Source organism: Lithobates pipiens, unplaced genomic scaffold (genome assembly GCF_037356315.1).
Source record: "Lithobates pipiens isolate NorthernLeopardFrog02 unplaced genomic scaffold, aLitPip1_a1.2 Scaffold_16, whole genome shotgun sequence".
NCBI lineage: Eukaryota > Metazoa > Chordata > Amphibia > Anura > Ranidae > Lithobates > Lithobates pipiens.
This window is the reverse complement of record NW_027507748.1, coordinates 423,953,549-423,970,953: the sequence shown is the minus strand read 5'-3', so window position 1 is coordinate 423,970,953 and position 17,405 is coordinate 423,953,549. Positions and strand designations below refer to the sequence as shown.

Sequence of the window (17,405 nt, the reverse complement as noted above, 5' to 3'; positions counted from 1 at the left end):
CAGAGGGAGACCAAGTGGATCTTCTTGCTGAGGAGTCTCTATCCGAGAGGGATGAACATAGAGCTGGACCTTAATTGCTACATTAGTGACTTATAGGCAAGCAAGTATGGACAGCAACAGTGTGGTCCTAATAGGGGGAATTAGTCCCCTTAGTGGAAACATCCTGTATGAGATGATGGGGTTCAGTGATTTCTCAAGTGTTACAGACAGTAGATAGCAGTTCCGATATGGAAATGCACATGATGTCGACCATCTAAGGTTGCAACCCCGAGAGGGAAATGTATAGGAGGTTACCAACCATTGATCTCTATAAGTTATTGATGGGGTAGCCCTGAAATTATTATGATAGTGCCAATTTTACCTCTGTTTAGGGTATTAGCATTGGGATCTCCTTCTTTGCGATTTTAGATTTTTTAGAATGTTTTGTATTTGGAGTTGTATTTATATGTTAAGTGCACCCGCAATATAGATGGTATCTTTGAGATATATTCATTTCCGCTTGAATTGAATTAGATTTGCATTTGTAATACCGCAATATATGTACCTATCAGCCAGTTGAAGATGTATGATATCCATTATTGTAACCATTATTGTAAACGTTGGCGCATTGATGACACGGCGACAAAGTATGGCACCAGTCTATAGTTTTATATACACTGGTTTGCACGCTGTGTGGGGGTATGGCTACTTAGTGTTAGTTGACTTAATACAATGCGTCATACAGAGGGACATCGTTCACGTATATGGAGAGATACTACTGATGGTTATTAACATCACTAGAGGTAGCACTTTAAGGGTTCCACATTTTCTCAATGATGGAATGTGGGGACATGGAACTCAATACTTGATTATTGTGGAGATGGGGACACTTAGTCTCGATCCCGGCGCATGCGAGATCTATTAGCATGCAGAGTTTGTTAAGCATTGAGACAGGAGCGGAACCTATAAAGCATCGAATGCAATATCTAAGATCGAATGTTTCGACACACGTGACAAATATCGACGCACGGGCAGGAAACTGTAGCGAACTCTCAAATCGAATGTCTGGTATGATACACCAGTTTTCGAAATGGAGAAATCGAATGCTGTGATTGGGGCATGCGCAAATCGGGCATTTGGCGTCGACGCGTGTTATGGACGTTAGTATACACTCCACTAATATGGGAGTGACGGAAGAAAAATTAAGGACGCTGATTCGACGATGGGGGAATATAAGGAGGGATGCTGGACCAGATAGCCAATCCCATGATTAAGTCTGATGTGACGAAACATGTCGGGGGCGTGGCTATCTGGTGACTATTGAGCTGACATACACGGAGCTGGGAAGGAGGCACAGGACTAAGAGGACTGTTTCATCTGACTTGAAGGCGCCCTTTTTCGAATAGACCTGCTGTGTGGGACCAGGCGGGACGCACGAGGAGGGGTGAGATCAAGCGATACAGTACCGGATCTTATGAGTCCGCCGTGACCACCAATGCCCCGACGTATTCAGAATAGTATTGTGGAGTGAAGTTGTGAAGCGAGTCTTTTTACTCTCTTGAAGTGATTTTGCGTTTTTAAGTTCATGTGAGTGCATAAGGAGTGAGATTTTTTATACATTAAAGAGTGTTTGCAGTATTACACTATTGGGGTCTCCCTCTGTGATTTCTCTTTGAGGTATATATTTATACAATGAAGTGCATAAGTGGAGAAGTTCCAATCGGATGTGCTGGGGTCTGAATTTCATCTTGAGAGATCATTTGAAAGCCCTTGAGCCTCACACGAGAGTGTAAGGCTTAGCAGTCGGTGAGTGTTTTCACGAAGGGGGGAGCATAAATCACGGATGGTGTGGTGAAGGAGTCACTTGTAGAAAGGAATCTGAACACTGGATATTCTTCTTATGCATTTATAGAAAGACTTTCTGTAATCTGGATGCTTTTTCGAATATTGTGTGGTGGATGGACTATATTCACATTCGTTTATATATTTTTCACTATATGTGTAATTTAAATGTAAATTTGGGTATTCACTGAGTGATTAATATTTATATATTTTGTTATTGATTAGACAATTTATGATTTGAGATAGGATCACTGAGGATTTGTGCACTGAAAGGTACACAGGTTATAGCGCCACGTGCAACTAATTAGTTTTTTGGGAAGTTTACTACTATTTTTGTATGCACCTTTTTATATGTGACATTTTATGGTAAGTGGCAGCTAAGATATAAAATATTGAGTTATCCACAGCGCTGTGATGATACACTAGGTAAAGGGTTTGTGGAGTGTGTATCTTTAAATTAACATAACATTTAGATAATCACGAGCAGCTTGAGGTGGGCTATTGCCTTTTACACTCACGGGTGGAGGAATGGAGGCTATAAATTATCTAGCCTCACGACAGATTAATCCAGCTAATATTTTCTCCAACAACCATGTAATGATGGAGGAGGAGGAAGACATCACAGGTCTTTTGAAAACTTTAGATCATTTATTAGAGAAACAGGTTAAAACCTGGTGGGATGTACTCACATTCGAACAATACTTAAAAGAGGGTCTCATTTTCAGGAGTCTGAGATGGGAAGTATGCCCACAAGACGGTCTAAACGACCAACTTTTTATGGATGAATGGCTCACTTTTTTTAATAAAATGGGTATGGAGCTACAAGTTCTAGTTTTAAAAAGGAAAGAGATAAAATTGGCTAAATTAAAGGAACAGATTGAACAAATGAAAATTAAATTAGAACCTTTAGGAGACAGCAACCAAATGAGGGAGTTCAATGAGACAATGAAGAAAAAACTTGAGAAATGGGATAAAGATATTCAAAAAAAGAAGGTTAAGAAATATAATAGAGATGCGACTGATTTTAGAAACAATAAGATCTACGCCTGGCAGTCGAATGAAGGGCAGGCCATAAAGAACCAAGCATCTACTGGCACTAATGAACCTCCAATTAAGGAAAATAACAACTCCAAGCTGGGGAATAAAGGAGGGGTAGGGAAGGTGAAGACTAACAACAATAAAGCCCCCCTAATCCAGACACCCAATCGAGGGTATAATAACACTCAACAGGGTAGAGCTAGTTCCTATGGTAATTATCACTCACCTACACCATATTCGAGGGGAAGGGGAGACGATTATCACATGAACTATTACGATTACCCATCACCCTATGGGGAGAGGAGCCTTTACCCAGCACACTATGCACCCCAAAGTAACCAGAGATGGGGACAGGAATATGGGTACGATGGTAATCGAGGAAGGGGCAATTCGATACCATTACAGAATAGGTTTATGCCTTTGGCATACGATGATGGAAATGGAAGGATGAATGAACCTGGACTCCCACCTCGTACTCTTCCCCCTCCCCCTTTTTTAAATCAGAGGGGGAGAGGGGGAAGAGGGGGAGGGACAACCCCAAGGGGGCATATTCCAACCATGCCCAATGGACAGAGAAATGCACCTATCCAACAAGGAGGTCCAATGGGGAGAGGAGGAGGGGATGCAGGGCAGGATGGAGGAAACAATCCAAGAAAAAGACTGAGGGACACTTAGACAATGGCATCTTCAATTTGAGCAAGGTGACATTGGATAAGAAGGAAATGAATATTCTGAACATGGGACTTAAATGTGCTCCACGACAGAGTATGAATAAGTTTGATGTATACATAGATATACACAAATATATTCGCACTTTAAACATCAAGAAACATTTTTTGATGCACCCTAATACTCCGAAAGTAGGGATTAATAACCCTAATAGCCAAATGGATAGTGGACTGAGGAATCGGTCACTATTCAACCCGCAGCTGACTGCCAATCACTTTGTAGAGGTTTTTAAAAACTTGGTATTAAATGATTTAGAAAAACTCCCTGTAAGTAAGGGTGTGAACCCTAGATATATAAAGGAAGGGATTACATCCCTAGAAGAAAAGAACGATATCATTATACGCCCGGCAGATAAGGGAGGGGGGGTGGTAATCCTCGATAGATTATTCTATCACAACCAGTTGGAGGAGCTGTTAGGGGACACCACCACCTACAAAAAACTAAACGCAGACCCTACAGATGAATATAAGAGCCAATTAGAGATGTTGGTGGAGTGGGGGTATGGGAAGGGAGTACTTAATCTGAAAGAAAAGAAATACTTGGTCCCTAGCTCCTGCAGGATACCGGTAATTTATACTTTGCCCAAAATTCATAAGGATGTGACGGCTCCTCCACCTCGCCCTATTGTAAACGGGATAGGATCAGTCACGTCGAGACTGGGCGAATACTTGGATAGAGCACTCCAACCCAGTGTTAAAAACACAAGAGCGTATTTGAGGGATACAACAGATTTGTTAAAATCCCTCAACGAGATCTCTATCCCCTCGACCATGGAAGTGTATTTGGTTACGGCTGACGTGGCTAGCCTCTATACCATTATTCAACATCAAGATGCCCTACTGGCACTCAATTGGGCCATGAGCAGGAGGGAGGATATTCCACATTCCCGGAAGGTGTTTGTGGGCCAGGCATTAGATTTTTGCATGACCCGCAGCTACTTCTGGTTTGATGGATCCTTCTTTGCCCAGAAGGTTGGCGTGGCAATGGGGGCTAAATATGCCCCCAGCCTCGCCAACTTATTCATGGCTGAGTGGGAGGATAGATATGTGTTTGGTATTGACTGTCCGCAACTAATCTTTTATCGTAGATTCATAGATGACCTGTTTTTTATATGGGGAGGAACAGAGGCTTCAGTTTTACATTTCTTGGAAAGATTGAACTCCAACACGAATGATATTAAGTTGGAGTTCAATATTAGTTCCACTACGGTAAACTTCCTTGATCTCCTGATAGAGAGAAAGGATGATAGATTGAGCACGACAGTGTATTTTAAGAACACAGATCGAAATAGCTATTTATCAACTAAGAGCGGACACCACCCGTCCTGGATTAGAAACATCCCTAAGGGGCAATTTCTAAGGGTCCGTAGGAACTGTTCAACTAGAGAGGATTTTGCAGCCCAGTCCCAAATCTTGAAGGAGAGGTTTATACAGAAAGGGTACTCAGAAACCATCTTGGATGAAACTATTGGGACGGTTGCAAATATTCCAAGGGAAACCTGCCTGGAGGGGAGGAGAAAGGAAGGGGAGGGGTCACAACATCAACTAAGATTTTTGTCTAATTTCCATCATCAATTTAGAGAGGTAGAACAAATCTTTAGAACACACTGGCATATCCTGGGTAGGGATAAATATTTGGGAGGGGTGATACCCAAAACCCCGGGATTTATCTACAGACGGGCACCCAATATAGGGGATAGGGTTGTAAAAAAGGTTCTGGACCCCCCTAAACGAATTACCATCTCGGGTGACCTGAAAGGTTTCTATGCTTGTAGGAGGTGTATATGTTGCAGAACTGTTCACCAGATAAACAGGGGAATCACCTCAATAACCAACAGCGAGGGTGAATCATTTGAAATCAAGGAATTTATGACATGCAATATGTCTTATATTGTATATTTGCTATGGTGTCCCTGTAAATTACTATATGTAGGACGTACAAAGAGATTATTGAGAGTACGTATCTCAGAACATTTGACCAACATCCGAAAAGGTTACCAGTACCATAGCGTGTCACTACATTTCAAGGAACACCATCAACAAAATCCCGATTTACTACAGTTTTGTGGAATAGATCATGTTCATCCCTCTTGGAGGGGTTCAAATCGGGTAAGGGATCTGTCGCAGAGGGAGACCAAGTGGATCTTCTTGCTGAGGAGTCTCTATCCGAGAGGGATGAACATAGAGCTGGACCTTAATTGCTACATTAGTGACTTATAGGCAAGCAAGTATGGACAGCAACAGTGTGGTCCTAATAGGGGGAATTAGTCCCCTTAGTGGAAACATCCTGTATGAGATGATGGGGTTCAGTGATTTCTCAAGTGTTACAGACAGTAGATAGCAGTTCCGATATGGAAATGCACATGATGTCGACCATCTAAGGTTGCAACCCCGAGAGGGAAATGTATAGGAGGTTACCAACCATTGATCTCTATAAGTTATTGATGGGGTAGCCCTGAAATTATTATGATAGTGCCAATTTTACCTCTGTTTAGGGTATTAGCATTGGGATCTCCTTCTTTGCGATTTTAGATTTTTTAGAATGTTTTGTATTTGGAGTTGTATTTATATGTTAAGTGCACCCGCAATATAGATGGTATCTTTGAGATATATTCATTTCCGCTTGAATTGAATTAGATTTGCATTTGTAATACCGCAATATATGTACCTATCAGCCAGTTGAAGATGTATGATATCCATTATTGTAACCATTATTGTAAACGTTGGCGCATTGATGACACGGCGACAAAGTATGGCACCAGTCTATAGTTTTATATACACTGGTTTGCACGCTGTGTGGGGGTATGGCTACTTAGTGTTAGTTGACTTAATACAATGCGTCATACAGAGGGACATCGTTCACGTATATGGAGAGATACTACTGATGGTTATTAACATCACTAGAGGTAGCACTTTAAGGGTTCCACATTTTCTCAATGATGGAATGTGGGGACATGGAACTCAATACTTGATTATTGTGGAGATGGGGACACTTAGTCTCGATCCCGGCGCATGCGAGATCTATTAGCATGCAGAGTTTGTTAAGCATTGAGACAGGAGCGGAACCTATAAAGCATCGAATGCAATATCTAAGATCGAATGTTTCGACACACGTGACAAATATCGACGCACGGGCAGGAAACTGTAGCGAACTCTCAAATCGAATGTCTGGTATGATACACCAGTTTTCGAAATGGAGAAATCGAATGCTGTGATTGGGGCATGCGCAAATCGGGCATTTGGCGTCGACGCGTGTTATGGACGTTAGTATACACTCCACTAATATGGGAGTGACGGAAGAAAAATTAAGGACGCTGATTCGACGATGGGGGAATATAAGGAGGGATGCTGGACCAGATAGCCAATCCCATGATTAAGTCTGATGTGACGAAACATGTCGGGGGCGTGGCTATCTGGTGACTATTGAGCTGACATACACGGAGCTGGGAAGGAGGCACAGGACTAAGAGGACTGTTTCATCTGACTTGAAGGCGCCCTTTTTCGAATAGACCTGCTGTGTGGGACCAGGCGGGACGCACGAGGAGGGGTGAGATCAAGCGATACAGTACCGGATCTTATGAGTCCGCCGTGACCACCAATGCCCCGACGTATTCAGAATAGTATTGTGGAGTGAAGTTGTGAAGCGAGTCTTTTTACTCTCTTGAAGTGATTTTGCGTTTTTAAGTTCATGTGAGTGCATAAGGAGTGAGATTTTTTATACATTAAAGAGTGTTTGCAGTATTACACTATTGGGGTCTCCCTCTGTGATTTCTCTTTGAGGTATATATTTATACAATGAAGTGCATAAGTGGAGAAGTTCCAATCGGATGTGCTGGGGTCTGAATTTCATCTTGAGAGATCATTTGAAAGCCCTTGAGCCTCACACGAGAGTGTAAGGCTTAGCAGTCGGTGAGTGTTTTCACGAAGGGGGGAGCATAAATCACGGATGGTGTGGTGAAGGAGTCACTTGTAGAAAGGAATCTGAACACTGGATATTCTTCTTATGCATTTATAGAAAGACTTTCTGTAATCTGGATGCTTTTTCGAATATTGTGTGGTGGATGGACTATATTCACATTCGTTTATATATTTTTCACTATATGTGTAATTTAAATGTAAATTTGGGTATTCACTGAGTGATTAATATTTATATATTTTGTTATTGATTAGACAATTTATGATTTGAGATAGGATCACTGAGGATTTGTGCACTGAAAGGTACACAGGTTATAGCGCCACGTGCAACTAATTAGTTTTTTGGGAAGTTTACTACTATTTTTGTATGCACCTTTTTATATGTGACATTTTATGGTAAGTGGCAGCTAAGATATAAAATATTGAGTTATCCACAGCGCTGTGATGATACACTAGGTAAAGGGTTTGTGGAGTGTGTATCTTTAAATTAACAAACTATACAAATCACCTAACCTCTCTAGGAAGAAATGATATCCCCCACTTCATAGTTATATGGTTACATAGTAGTTGAGGTTGAAAAAAAAGACACAAGTCCATCAAGTCCAACCTATGTGTGTGATTATATGTCAGTATTGCATTGTATATCCCTGTATATTGCGGTCATTCAGGTGTTTATCTAATAGTTTTTTTTAAACTATTGATGCCCCCTGCTGAAATCCACATCCTTGCCACTCTTAGCCCTTGTACACACGGTCAGAAATTCAGACTGAAAAAAATATCCGATCGGACCGTGTTGTCAGATAATACGACCGTGTGTGGGCTCCATCTAACTTTTTCTGTTGGAATGTCCGACCAACAAAGTTTGAGAGCTGGATATAAAATTTTCCGACAACATGATCCGATAGGACTTTGTCCGATCGTTTGTAGAGAATTCCGATCGGACAAAGTACCACGCATGCTCAGATCAAATTACGAGACCAAAGCTATTGGCTACTAGCCTGAACGTAGTCCCGTCATTACGTACAAATGTCGTCACGTTCCGAACGATCAGATTTTCCGTCAACTTTCTCAGACCGTTTGTATGCAACACCAGTTTTGGACAAAATCCGTCGGAAAAAATCCGTCAGATTTTGTTGTCGGAATGTCCGACCGTGTGTACAAGGGCTAACAGTAAAGAACCCTCTACGCAGTTTAAGGTTAAACCTCTTTTCTTCTAATTTTAGTGAGTGGTCACGTGTCTTATTAAACTCCCTTCTGCGAAAAGGTTTTATCCCTATTGTGGGGTCACCGGTATGGTATTTGTAAATGGAAATCATATCCCCTCTCAAACAACTCTTCTCCAGAGAAAATAAGTTCAGTGCTTGCAACCTTTCTTTATAACATCCTCCAGACCCTTTATTAGCTTTGTTGCCCTTTTTTGTACAGCCTTCCTGAGGTCAGGTGGCCAGAACTGGACAGCATACTCCAGGTGAGACAGGACCAAAGTCTTGTAGAGTGGGAGAATTATCTCTTTATCTCTAGAGTTAATTCCCTTTTTTAATGCATGCCAATATTCTGTTTGCTTTGTTAGCAGCAGGTTGACATTGCATGCCATTGCTGAGCCTGTCGTCTACTAGTTCCCCCAGGTCCTTTTCCATCCTAGATTCCCCAAAAAGTTCACCCCCTAGTGAGTAGATTGCATTCATATTTTTGCCACCCAAATGCATTATTTTACATTTTTCTAAATTAAACCTAATTTTCCATGTAGTTGCCTACCCCATTAATTTGTTCAGATCTTCTTGCAAGGTTTCCACATCCTGCAGAGAAGTTATTGTCCTGCTTAGCTTAGTGTCATCCGCAAATACAGAGATTGAGCTGTTTACCCCACCCTCCAAGTCGTTTATGAACAAATTAAACAGGATTGGTCCCAGCACAGAACCCTGGAGGACCCCACTTCCCACCCCTGACCATTGCGAGTATTCCCCATTTATCACCACCCTCTGAACGCACACTTGTAGCCAGTTTTCAATCCATGTACTCACCCTATGATCCATGCCAATGGACCTTACTTTGTACAGTAAACGTTTATAGGGAACTGTGTCAAATTGTTTTGCAAAATCCAGATAGACCACGTCTATGGGCCTTCCTTTATCTAGATGGCAGCTCACCTCCGCAAAGAAGGCTAATAGATTGGTTTGGCAAGAACAATTCTTCATGAATCCATGCTGTTTACTGCTAATGATACTGTTTTCGTTACTAAAATCTTGTATATAGTTCCTTATCATCCCCTCCAAGAGTTTGCATACTATTGATGTTAGGTTAACTGATCTGTAATTCCCAGGGATGTATGTTGTCCCTTTTTTTTAAATATTGGTGCTACATTGGCTTTTCTAAAACCAGCAAGTACAATTCCAGGCAGTAGACTGTCAGTAAAAATTAGGAGCAATGGTCTGGCAAAGACTGGACTGAGTTCCCCAAGTACCCTTGGGTGCAAGCCATCTGGTTCCGGTGATGTATTAATGTTAAGTTTCCCAAGTCTATTTCTAATTTTGTCCTCCGTTAGCCATGAGGGTGCTTCCTGTGATGTGTCACGAGTACAAACACTGCAGTTTTGGTTACTGAAGCACCCCACGATCCCCTTGTGAAGACTGAGGAGAAGAATAAATGCAATACCTTCTCCATCTCCCCATCCTTTGTAACCAGATATCCTTCCTCATTCTTTATGGGGCCAATATGGTCTGTCCTCCCTTTTTTTACTGTTTATATACGTAAAGTATTTTTTGGGATTTTGTTTTTGCTCTCCTCTGCCATGTATCTTTCGTGTTCTATCTTAACCACCCTAATTGCACCCTTACATATCTTGTTGCATTCTTTGTAAAGTCTGAATGCTGGTGATGATCCCCCAGCCTTGGATTTTTTTAAGGCCTTCTCCTTTGCCTTTATATGTAATTTTACATTAGAGTTAAGCCATCCAGGACTTTTGTTCGCTCTTTTAAATGTATTTCCCAATGGGATGCACTGGCTAATCACTGTATACAATGCGGCTGTGCATACCCATGCATCAAAACCCAGGGGACATAATGTGCTGTGATTTACTTATAGTGAGTGGTTACAAGATATGGAAAAAAAAAAGAAAATCTCCTTTTGTTTTTAGAAGAAATTCTCATTCAGATACCTTATCAAAAATAATCTCTGAGCTGCTGCCACCAGAAATAAAAGTCTGAGTTGCAGAGGGATACCTTCCACCCCCACTACCAGTATACACAGGTTTCTCCTTAGGGGTGGAGATGTTCACACTCACTGCATAGACCTTTCTACAGAATGAGTCTTCTCTAGAGGGTATCAGAAAAGATCCCCTCAAAATTGAAGGATTGCTCTACCCAATTCTCTTTTCAAAAAGGAGCCAAGTAAGCAGTATTCAACATAAACTGAGAATAAAATGAACTGGAGGTAAATAGAGGTTAATCCCAGCCACTTATCATAAACTATGTGAACTCAAAATATGTCAGTGCACAAAAGGAAAAAAAGACCCTACATCCCATGTGGGATTGGATTTTTTTGTTTGCACAGAGTATGATTTGTGGGCACCCCTGAAAAAGCTTGTATAAAGCGAAACATGTTGGGTCTTTTTGCCATTGTGCACTTATATTTTTGCCATTTTTGGGGTTCACATGGTAAGTGAGGAGTGGGCGGGATTACCCCTTATTTACCTCAAGTTTATTTGCTTCTTAGTTTATTTTGAATGCTGCGTACTTGGCTCCTTTTTGAAAACAGGATGGGGATTCTGGTCTGACCTGTTTAGCATGCCCTCTACCCTATTCAATACGACCCTATCTCCAGATCTATAGCACTATTAACGCCAGACCTAACGCATCGCCAATTTAAACTCCTCCTGCAGGTCACAACAGCAGCTAAACAAATTATCACCAAGTCCTGGAAGACCCCTACCCTTTGCATTCTGGCAGTGAAGCATAAGGTCACACAAGCAATGATTCATGCTAAAATAGAAGCAGTCATCATCGATAGGGTAGCCAAATATGAAGCCCTCTGGTCCCCATGGGTGATACACTTCCTTCCACCCAACTTTGACTAATCTCTTCCTCACCTGTAATATATATCATCACCTTGTGACATAATGATATGCTCCACTAGGTTTAATCTAGTTACACCAAGGGTTCCCTCTCTTCTCACCCCCTCTTCCTTTCCATTCTCACCACTTTCTTAGCTTTCCTTCACTACTTATTTCTTTCCATACCATGGCTCCCCCACTATGGGTAGCCAACCGCCCAACATTAACTATTGCACCCCAGCAGGCTCTCCTACACAAGCGCTTAGCTCATTACATTGTGTAAGCTCTACTTGTTTATTATGCTACCTGAGGCAATTTAAACACTCCCTACATGCTCAAAAGGTCTGGGCTTTAGGTGTTACCTTGCAATACTTGATATGTATCTAAGATCTACATGTACTCATAACGCTTTATGTGTTAAAAATGAAAAGTTACTTTGAGCTACCTATATACTTTTCTGTCCATTTAAGGACCACTGTTTGTCTTTATCACTTTTGTTCCTTACTGGTCTACAAAATACTTACACAAGAGATTAAAGGTTGGCTGAATTGTTACCCCCTCACGACACAGCTTGTTCCCAGATGGGGTGTTAGAGGGTGTCAGATGATCCTCCTAACCTTGAATCCAACCACTGAAATGGATTACAATGTCTACATATGTTTGTTATTAATGTTTTGCCATTTGTACCCATACATACGACTCTACTTTCCATGTCCTACTGTATGGTTGACAATGTTCACCCTCCCCCCATTTTTTTTCTCTATGTTCTTCCTGAAAACTTCAATAAAAATATTGAACAAGAAAACAGGATTGGGTAGAGATAGCCTTCATTTTTGGGGAGATTTTTTCTGATAACCTCTAGAGCAGAGATATGCAATTAGTGGACCTCCAGCTGTTGCAGAAGTACAAGTTCCATGAGGCATAGCAAGACTGACAGCCACAAGCATGACAGCCAGATGGGACTTGTAGTTTTGTAACAGCTGGAGGTCCGCTAATTGCATATTCCTGCTCTAGGGAATACCCAACATGGAGAAAAGTATATGCAGTGAGTGCTAACATCCCCGCCCTCTAGAGAGAAACCTGTGTGTACTGGTAGTGTGGGTGGAATGTGTACCTTTGCAATTCAGGCTTTTATTTTTGGTCGAGTGAGATTCCTTTTGATAAAGTTTCTAAATAAGATTTTTTTCTGCGAACAAAAGGAGGTTTCCTTGTGGATTTTTTTCCATATTTTGTAACCACTCCCTATTGGTAAATCACAGCACATTATTACCACATGAATGCATAAAGTACTGACATAGGCTTTGTTCCCTGGGTTTTAATGTGTAGGTATGTGCATCCCCATTGTATAGAGTGGGAGAAAAGTAGCCCATAGTGATTTATTGCTATTCATTAAAAATAGCACGCCAATGCACCTTTCCAGCATGCTTGTGTTCAGCTCCAAGCAATGTCCAAACTGCTGCATGCACAATCTTTGGTCAGTGGTGGTGCATTAGACAGCCCTTTCAAGTGGGTTTACCTAATGCAATGTACATTAATTTAATGCACCACAGTAGACTGGGCTGGAATGACATATTGTGAAATGTAAATGGTGGAATAACTTTCATGTTATGAAATGTGAATGGAGGGATGACTTTCATGGAACAAAATGTTCTTTCTTCCTTCCTTTTGGTTTAGTGAATTGTTGAACTTGCAACAGGACAATGATAAATGTTCTATAATGGAAGTCTATTCAAACTAAAATCCATGCTGTACAACTGTATAAGAGCATATTCTGAACCTCTTTTCACTCCCCCAGTGTTCTATTCAGCCATCAGGATCAAAAGATAAGTCTTCAGTAAACTCAAAATCGCTAGTCAAGCTTATACAGGGCTATAGATTACCCATGTGCCAGTTATGACTGGTCTATGATGTTACATAGCCTAAGTCCCATTCTCCTCCATATTTGGAAGTACCACTCTTTTTATTTGGTGCCCAACACTGAATGGAGCGGCCAGGGAAGCAAAGATGGGATGGGGGTTATGTTGTTGGAAGTTTACCTTTAGGAGCATCCAAGCATGTTAAATGTTACACATGCTCCTATGCACCCACATCCCACTGCCAGAGCTCCACTCTCTGTGACTCTGTGTGGTAAATCCTCTCCCTGTACCCGCTTTGCCCACACAGCTGCATCATTCATTTATAGGAATCTGTACACCATCGTAACAGACTGACCTGAAGAATTAATGAACTGCGCGTGTGCTGATCGGCACACTCCTAGTTCGTTCACACTGCCTGCAATTCAGGAACTCTAATGCCTGTACAGAGGTATGGGCAGAAAGCTCTAGGCAGTGTGGACATGAGCCTGACATTGCACTCGCAATCCCCTGATCGTAGCTGCAATGATCTGCAGGCAACTGTGAAAAAATAATAAATGCACATATTACTTTCATAAAGGTAAATTTAGACTTTAAAGCAAATTATTTCTATACTAAACAATGCATTGTGACAACAGAATTATTTCTATTAGGGATTTCTGTAACAAAGAAATGAAGATCTGTTCAAATGCATTTATATATTAAAAAAATAATGATATTCTAGGAAATAACTGAGCTAGTAAGGCAGAAGAAATCTGGAAGAACAGCTACCAAAGTAATTAAATCCCAATGTATTTTTATAGTGAATGTTAAAAAAAAAAAAAAAAAAAAAAAAAGTTATTTTACTGATTATGTGAATTTTTTTTCGTTTTTTGTTTACATCATGCCTTTTGGATTGATTTATGGAATGAAAAGCAAAAAGTACTTTGTATATAGCAACCAGGGATAATTTTCTATCCCAAATCAGGAAAATGAACCCATCTGATTTCTAGGAATAGGGTAAATTGTTAGCTCCAGTTTTCATGGATCCATTATATTGTTTACTCACAGCATTAATGAAAGTATTTTCTTTTTTTGTAAAAAAAAAAAAATGCTATCATTTTATCAGTCCTGCATAACCAATATATCACCTTCTCAGGTGAAACATATTATGGCCATCTATCCTGCATTTTCATACTTCTCGTAGCAGAACATGCAATAAAACACAGGAAATGTCAAGATTACTATCATGCCTTTTTATTAATAATACTTATTGCTATATCTTAACAGTCAACTTACGATATATAGGTAATACACAGTACCTGCAATCATTTTCTTGCTTTAGCTTGGTAATTTCATCTTGGAAATCAGGAAAGGGTAAGTAGCTTGTAGATTCCACTAAAATGACCCTGATGGAAACAAAAATACATGTTTTGATAAGGTAAGCAAAAGCCGCATCTGATTAATTTATATGTGAATCATTTTAACAAATTCTCTAAAGAAGGCAGATGCTTTTTTATTTTGACAGCGCAAAGATTCTGATATTTAAAATGTTCAACTATTTTGAGTTTTAAGTTCACTGCTTACATATTTTAAGAAGCCATCCTATCAGATAAGAATTTTTCAATTTTGTAGCTGTCAAATAGAGCTATAATGGTAAAAAGCTTCAAGGGAAAATTGCAAAAAATACATAATAATAATCAGATTAGTGGGTGTGTACATCATACCAGCACAAGCAAAATGTTATAAAACTGTCTGTGTTATAGAATCGTTTGGTTGTTAAGAAAAAGCATTAGAATTAATATTTAGCTTGAGGCAAAGTTAAGTTTTCAAAAGAGTCTTTGTGCTTTTTCAATTAGAACTGAAGCAGAAGGAAATCAATTAAATGTTCCTCTTATCTATACAGTTATTACAATGTTACAGTCCTGAAACAGAAAAATACATGGCTATAAGTATACGTAACCCTAACTGCAACATGCATGGTATTGTGAGAAGTACTATATCATTAAATATTTTCATTACCACTCATTACTGCTTGATTTCTTAAAAAGAATTTAAATGGCTCCAAATGAGCAATAACTGCTAATACAACATCCTGAAAAACACAGTTAATGTTTTAGAAGGAACATTTACGACTTCCTGGTTTCTCAAAAACAAATAATGTTATGGTTCTACAGTTGTGATAAGAAATGACTTAAGGACCTTTTGAGCCTCTTCTATTTTTAGCCTCGTGTCTTTACCACAACTGTTCTCTAATCTTTTTACCCTCGAGAAACCCTTGAAATAATTTACAGGTGTCAGGGAAGCCCTACTAAAACAAATTTTGGGGTCAGTGGAAAGAATTCCCTACTACAGTCGTTGTCAGAATGACACATTTACAAACAGATAAAAAGATCATTGTAGTATGCTGCTGGCTTGGCCAAGTGGCATTGGAACCAGAACTGTGCAGGCATAATTAGATAAGAAGTAAATCAGTCACAGCTTAAGGAACTCCTAGCAAGCTCTGGAAGAATCTGAGGGTTTAACAGAACCCTGGTTGAGAATGGAAGTTTTAACATAATAATTTAAAAGGTAAAAAAGACTGTCTAACCCCCTTTACCTCTGGCTTTCACCAATTTTTAAAGAGGACATGTGAATTCCTTTATAAGTACATGGATACAGATTGGTGATGCATTATATAGACCAGGCATGTCCAAAGTCCGGCCCGCGGGCCAATCGCGGCCCGCGGTCTGGTTTTGAACGGCCCGCCTGGTAATCTAAACATATATATCTTTTGTGGCCCCCGACGATCTCCCAGCGCCGGGGCCACAAAAGATATATGGTCTGGCTGCATGGGAGATAGGAGGCTGTACGAGCGCTGTGCACACAGGAGTATTTCCTGTTTACACTGCAGCCTCTGTAATATTAAGTTCCATCTCCGCCATTGGACGACTGTTCTGTCCATCAAAGGAGGCGTGACTTTCTCTTAAAGAGGCCGCTGTGAAAACAGGAGATTCTCCTGTTCTTTGGCGCTCGTCCAGCCCCCTCCATGTCCCCTCCAAGGCTGCACTGATGGCAATGGTAAGTACATTCCTGGCTAATACTGAGTGAAATCCTGGCAATGGTGGCTGCATTCCTGGCAATAGTGAGTGAAATCCTGGCAATCGTGGCTGCATTTCTGGCAATAGTATGTGAAATTCTGGCAATGGTGGCTGCATTCCTGGCAATAGTAAGTGAAATCCTGGCTAATGGTGGCTGCATTCCTGGCAATAGTAAGTGAAATCATGGCTAATGGTGGCTGCATTTCTGGCAATAGTATGTGAAATCCTGACAATGGTGGCTGCATTCCTGGCAATAGTAAGTGAAATCCTGGCTAATGGTGGCTGCATTCCTGGCAATAGTGAGTGAAATCCTGGCAATGGTGGCTGCATTTCTGGCAATAGTATGTGAAATCCTGGCAATGGTGGCTGCATTCCTGGCAATAGTGAGTGAAATCCTGGCAATGGTGGCTGCATTTCTGGCAATAGTATGTGAAATCCTGGCAATGGTGGCTGCATTCCTGGCAATAGTAAGTGAAATCCTGGCTAATGGTGGCTGCATTCCTGGCAATAGTAAGTGAAATCATGGCTAATGGTGGCTGCATTCCTGGCAATGGTATGCGAAATCCTGACAATGGTGGCTGCATTCCTGGCAATAGTAAGTGAAATCCTGGCTAATGGTGGCTGCATTCTTGGCAATAGTAAGTGAAATCATGGCTAATGGTGGCTGCATTCCTGGCAATGGTATGTGAAATCCTGACAATGGTGGCTGCATTCCTGGCAATAGTAAGTGAAATCCTGGCTAATGGTGGCTGCATTCCTGGCAATAGTGAGTGAAATCCTGGCAATGGTGGCTGCATTTCTGGCAATAGTATGTGAAATCCTGGCAATGGTGGCTGCATTCCTGGCAATAGTGAGTGAAATCCTGGCAATGGTGGCTGCATTTCTGGCAATAGTATGTGAAATCCTGGCAATGGTGGCTGCATTCCTGGCAATAGTAAGTGAA

The 17,405-nt window shown here is 40.8% G+C and overlaps 1 protein-coding gene across 2 annotated transcripts in view; it reads right to left on the bottom strand.

The window, feature by feature from the left end:
- Positions 1-17,405, bottom strand: part of CFAP47 (cilia and flagella associated protein 47) — a 681,345-nt gene that overhangs the window by 337,316 nt on the left and 326,624 nt on the right. For both annotated transcript variants that reach the window (XM_077482554.1, XM_077482555.1), the window contains exon 41: positions 14,705-14,791. In XM_077482554.1, the coding sequence (XP_077338680.1) occupies positions 14,705-14,791 (87 nt within the window). The remainder of the gene's footprint in view (positions 1-14,704; positions 14,792-17,405) is intronic.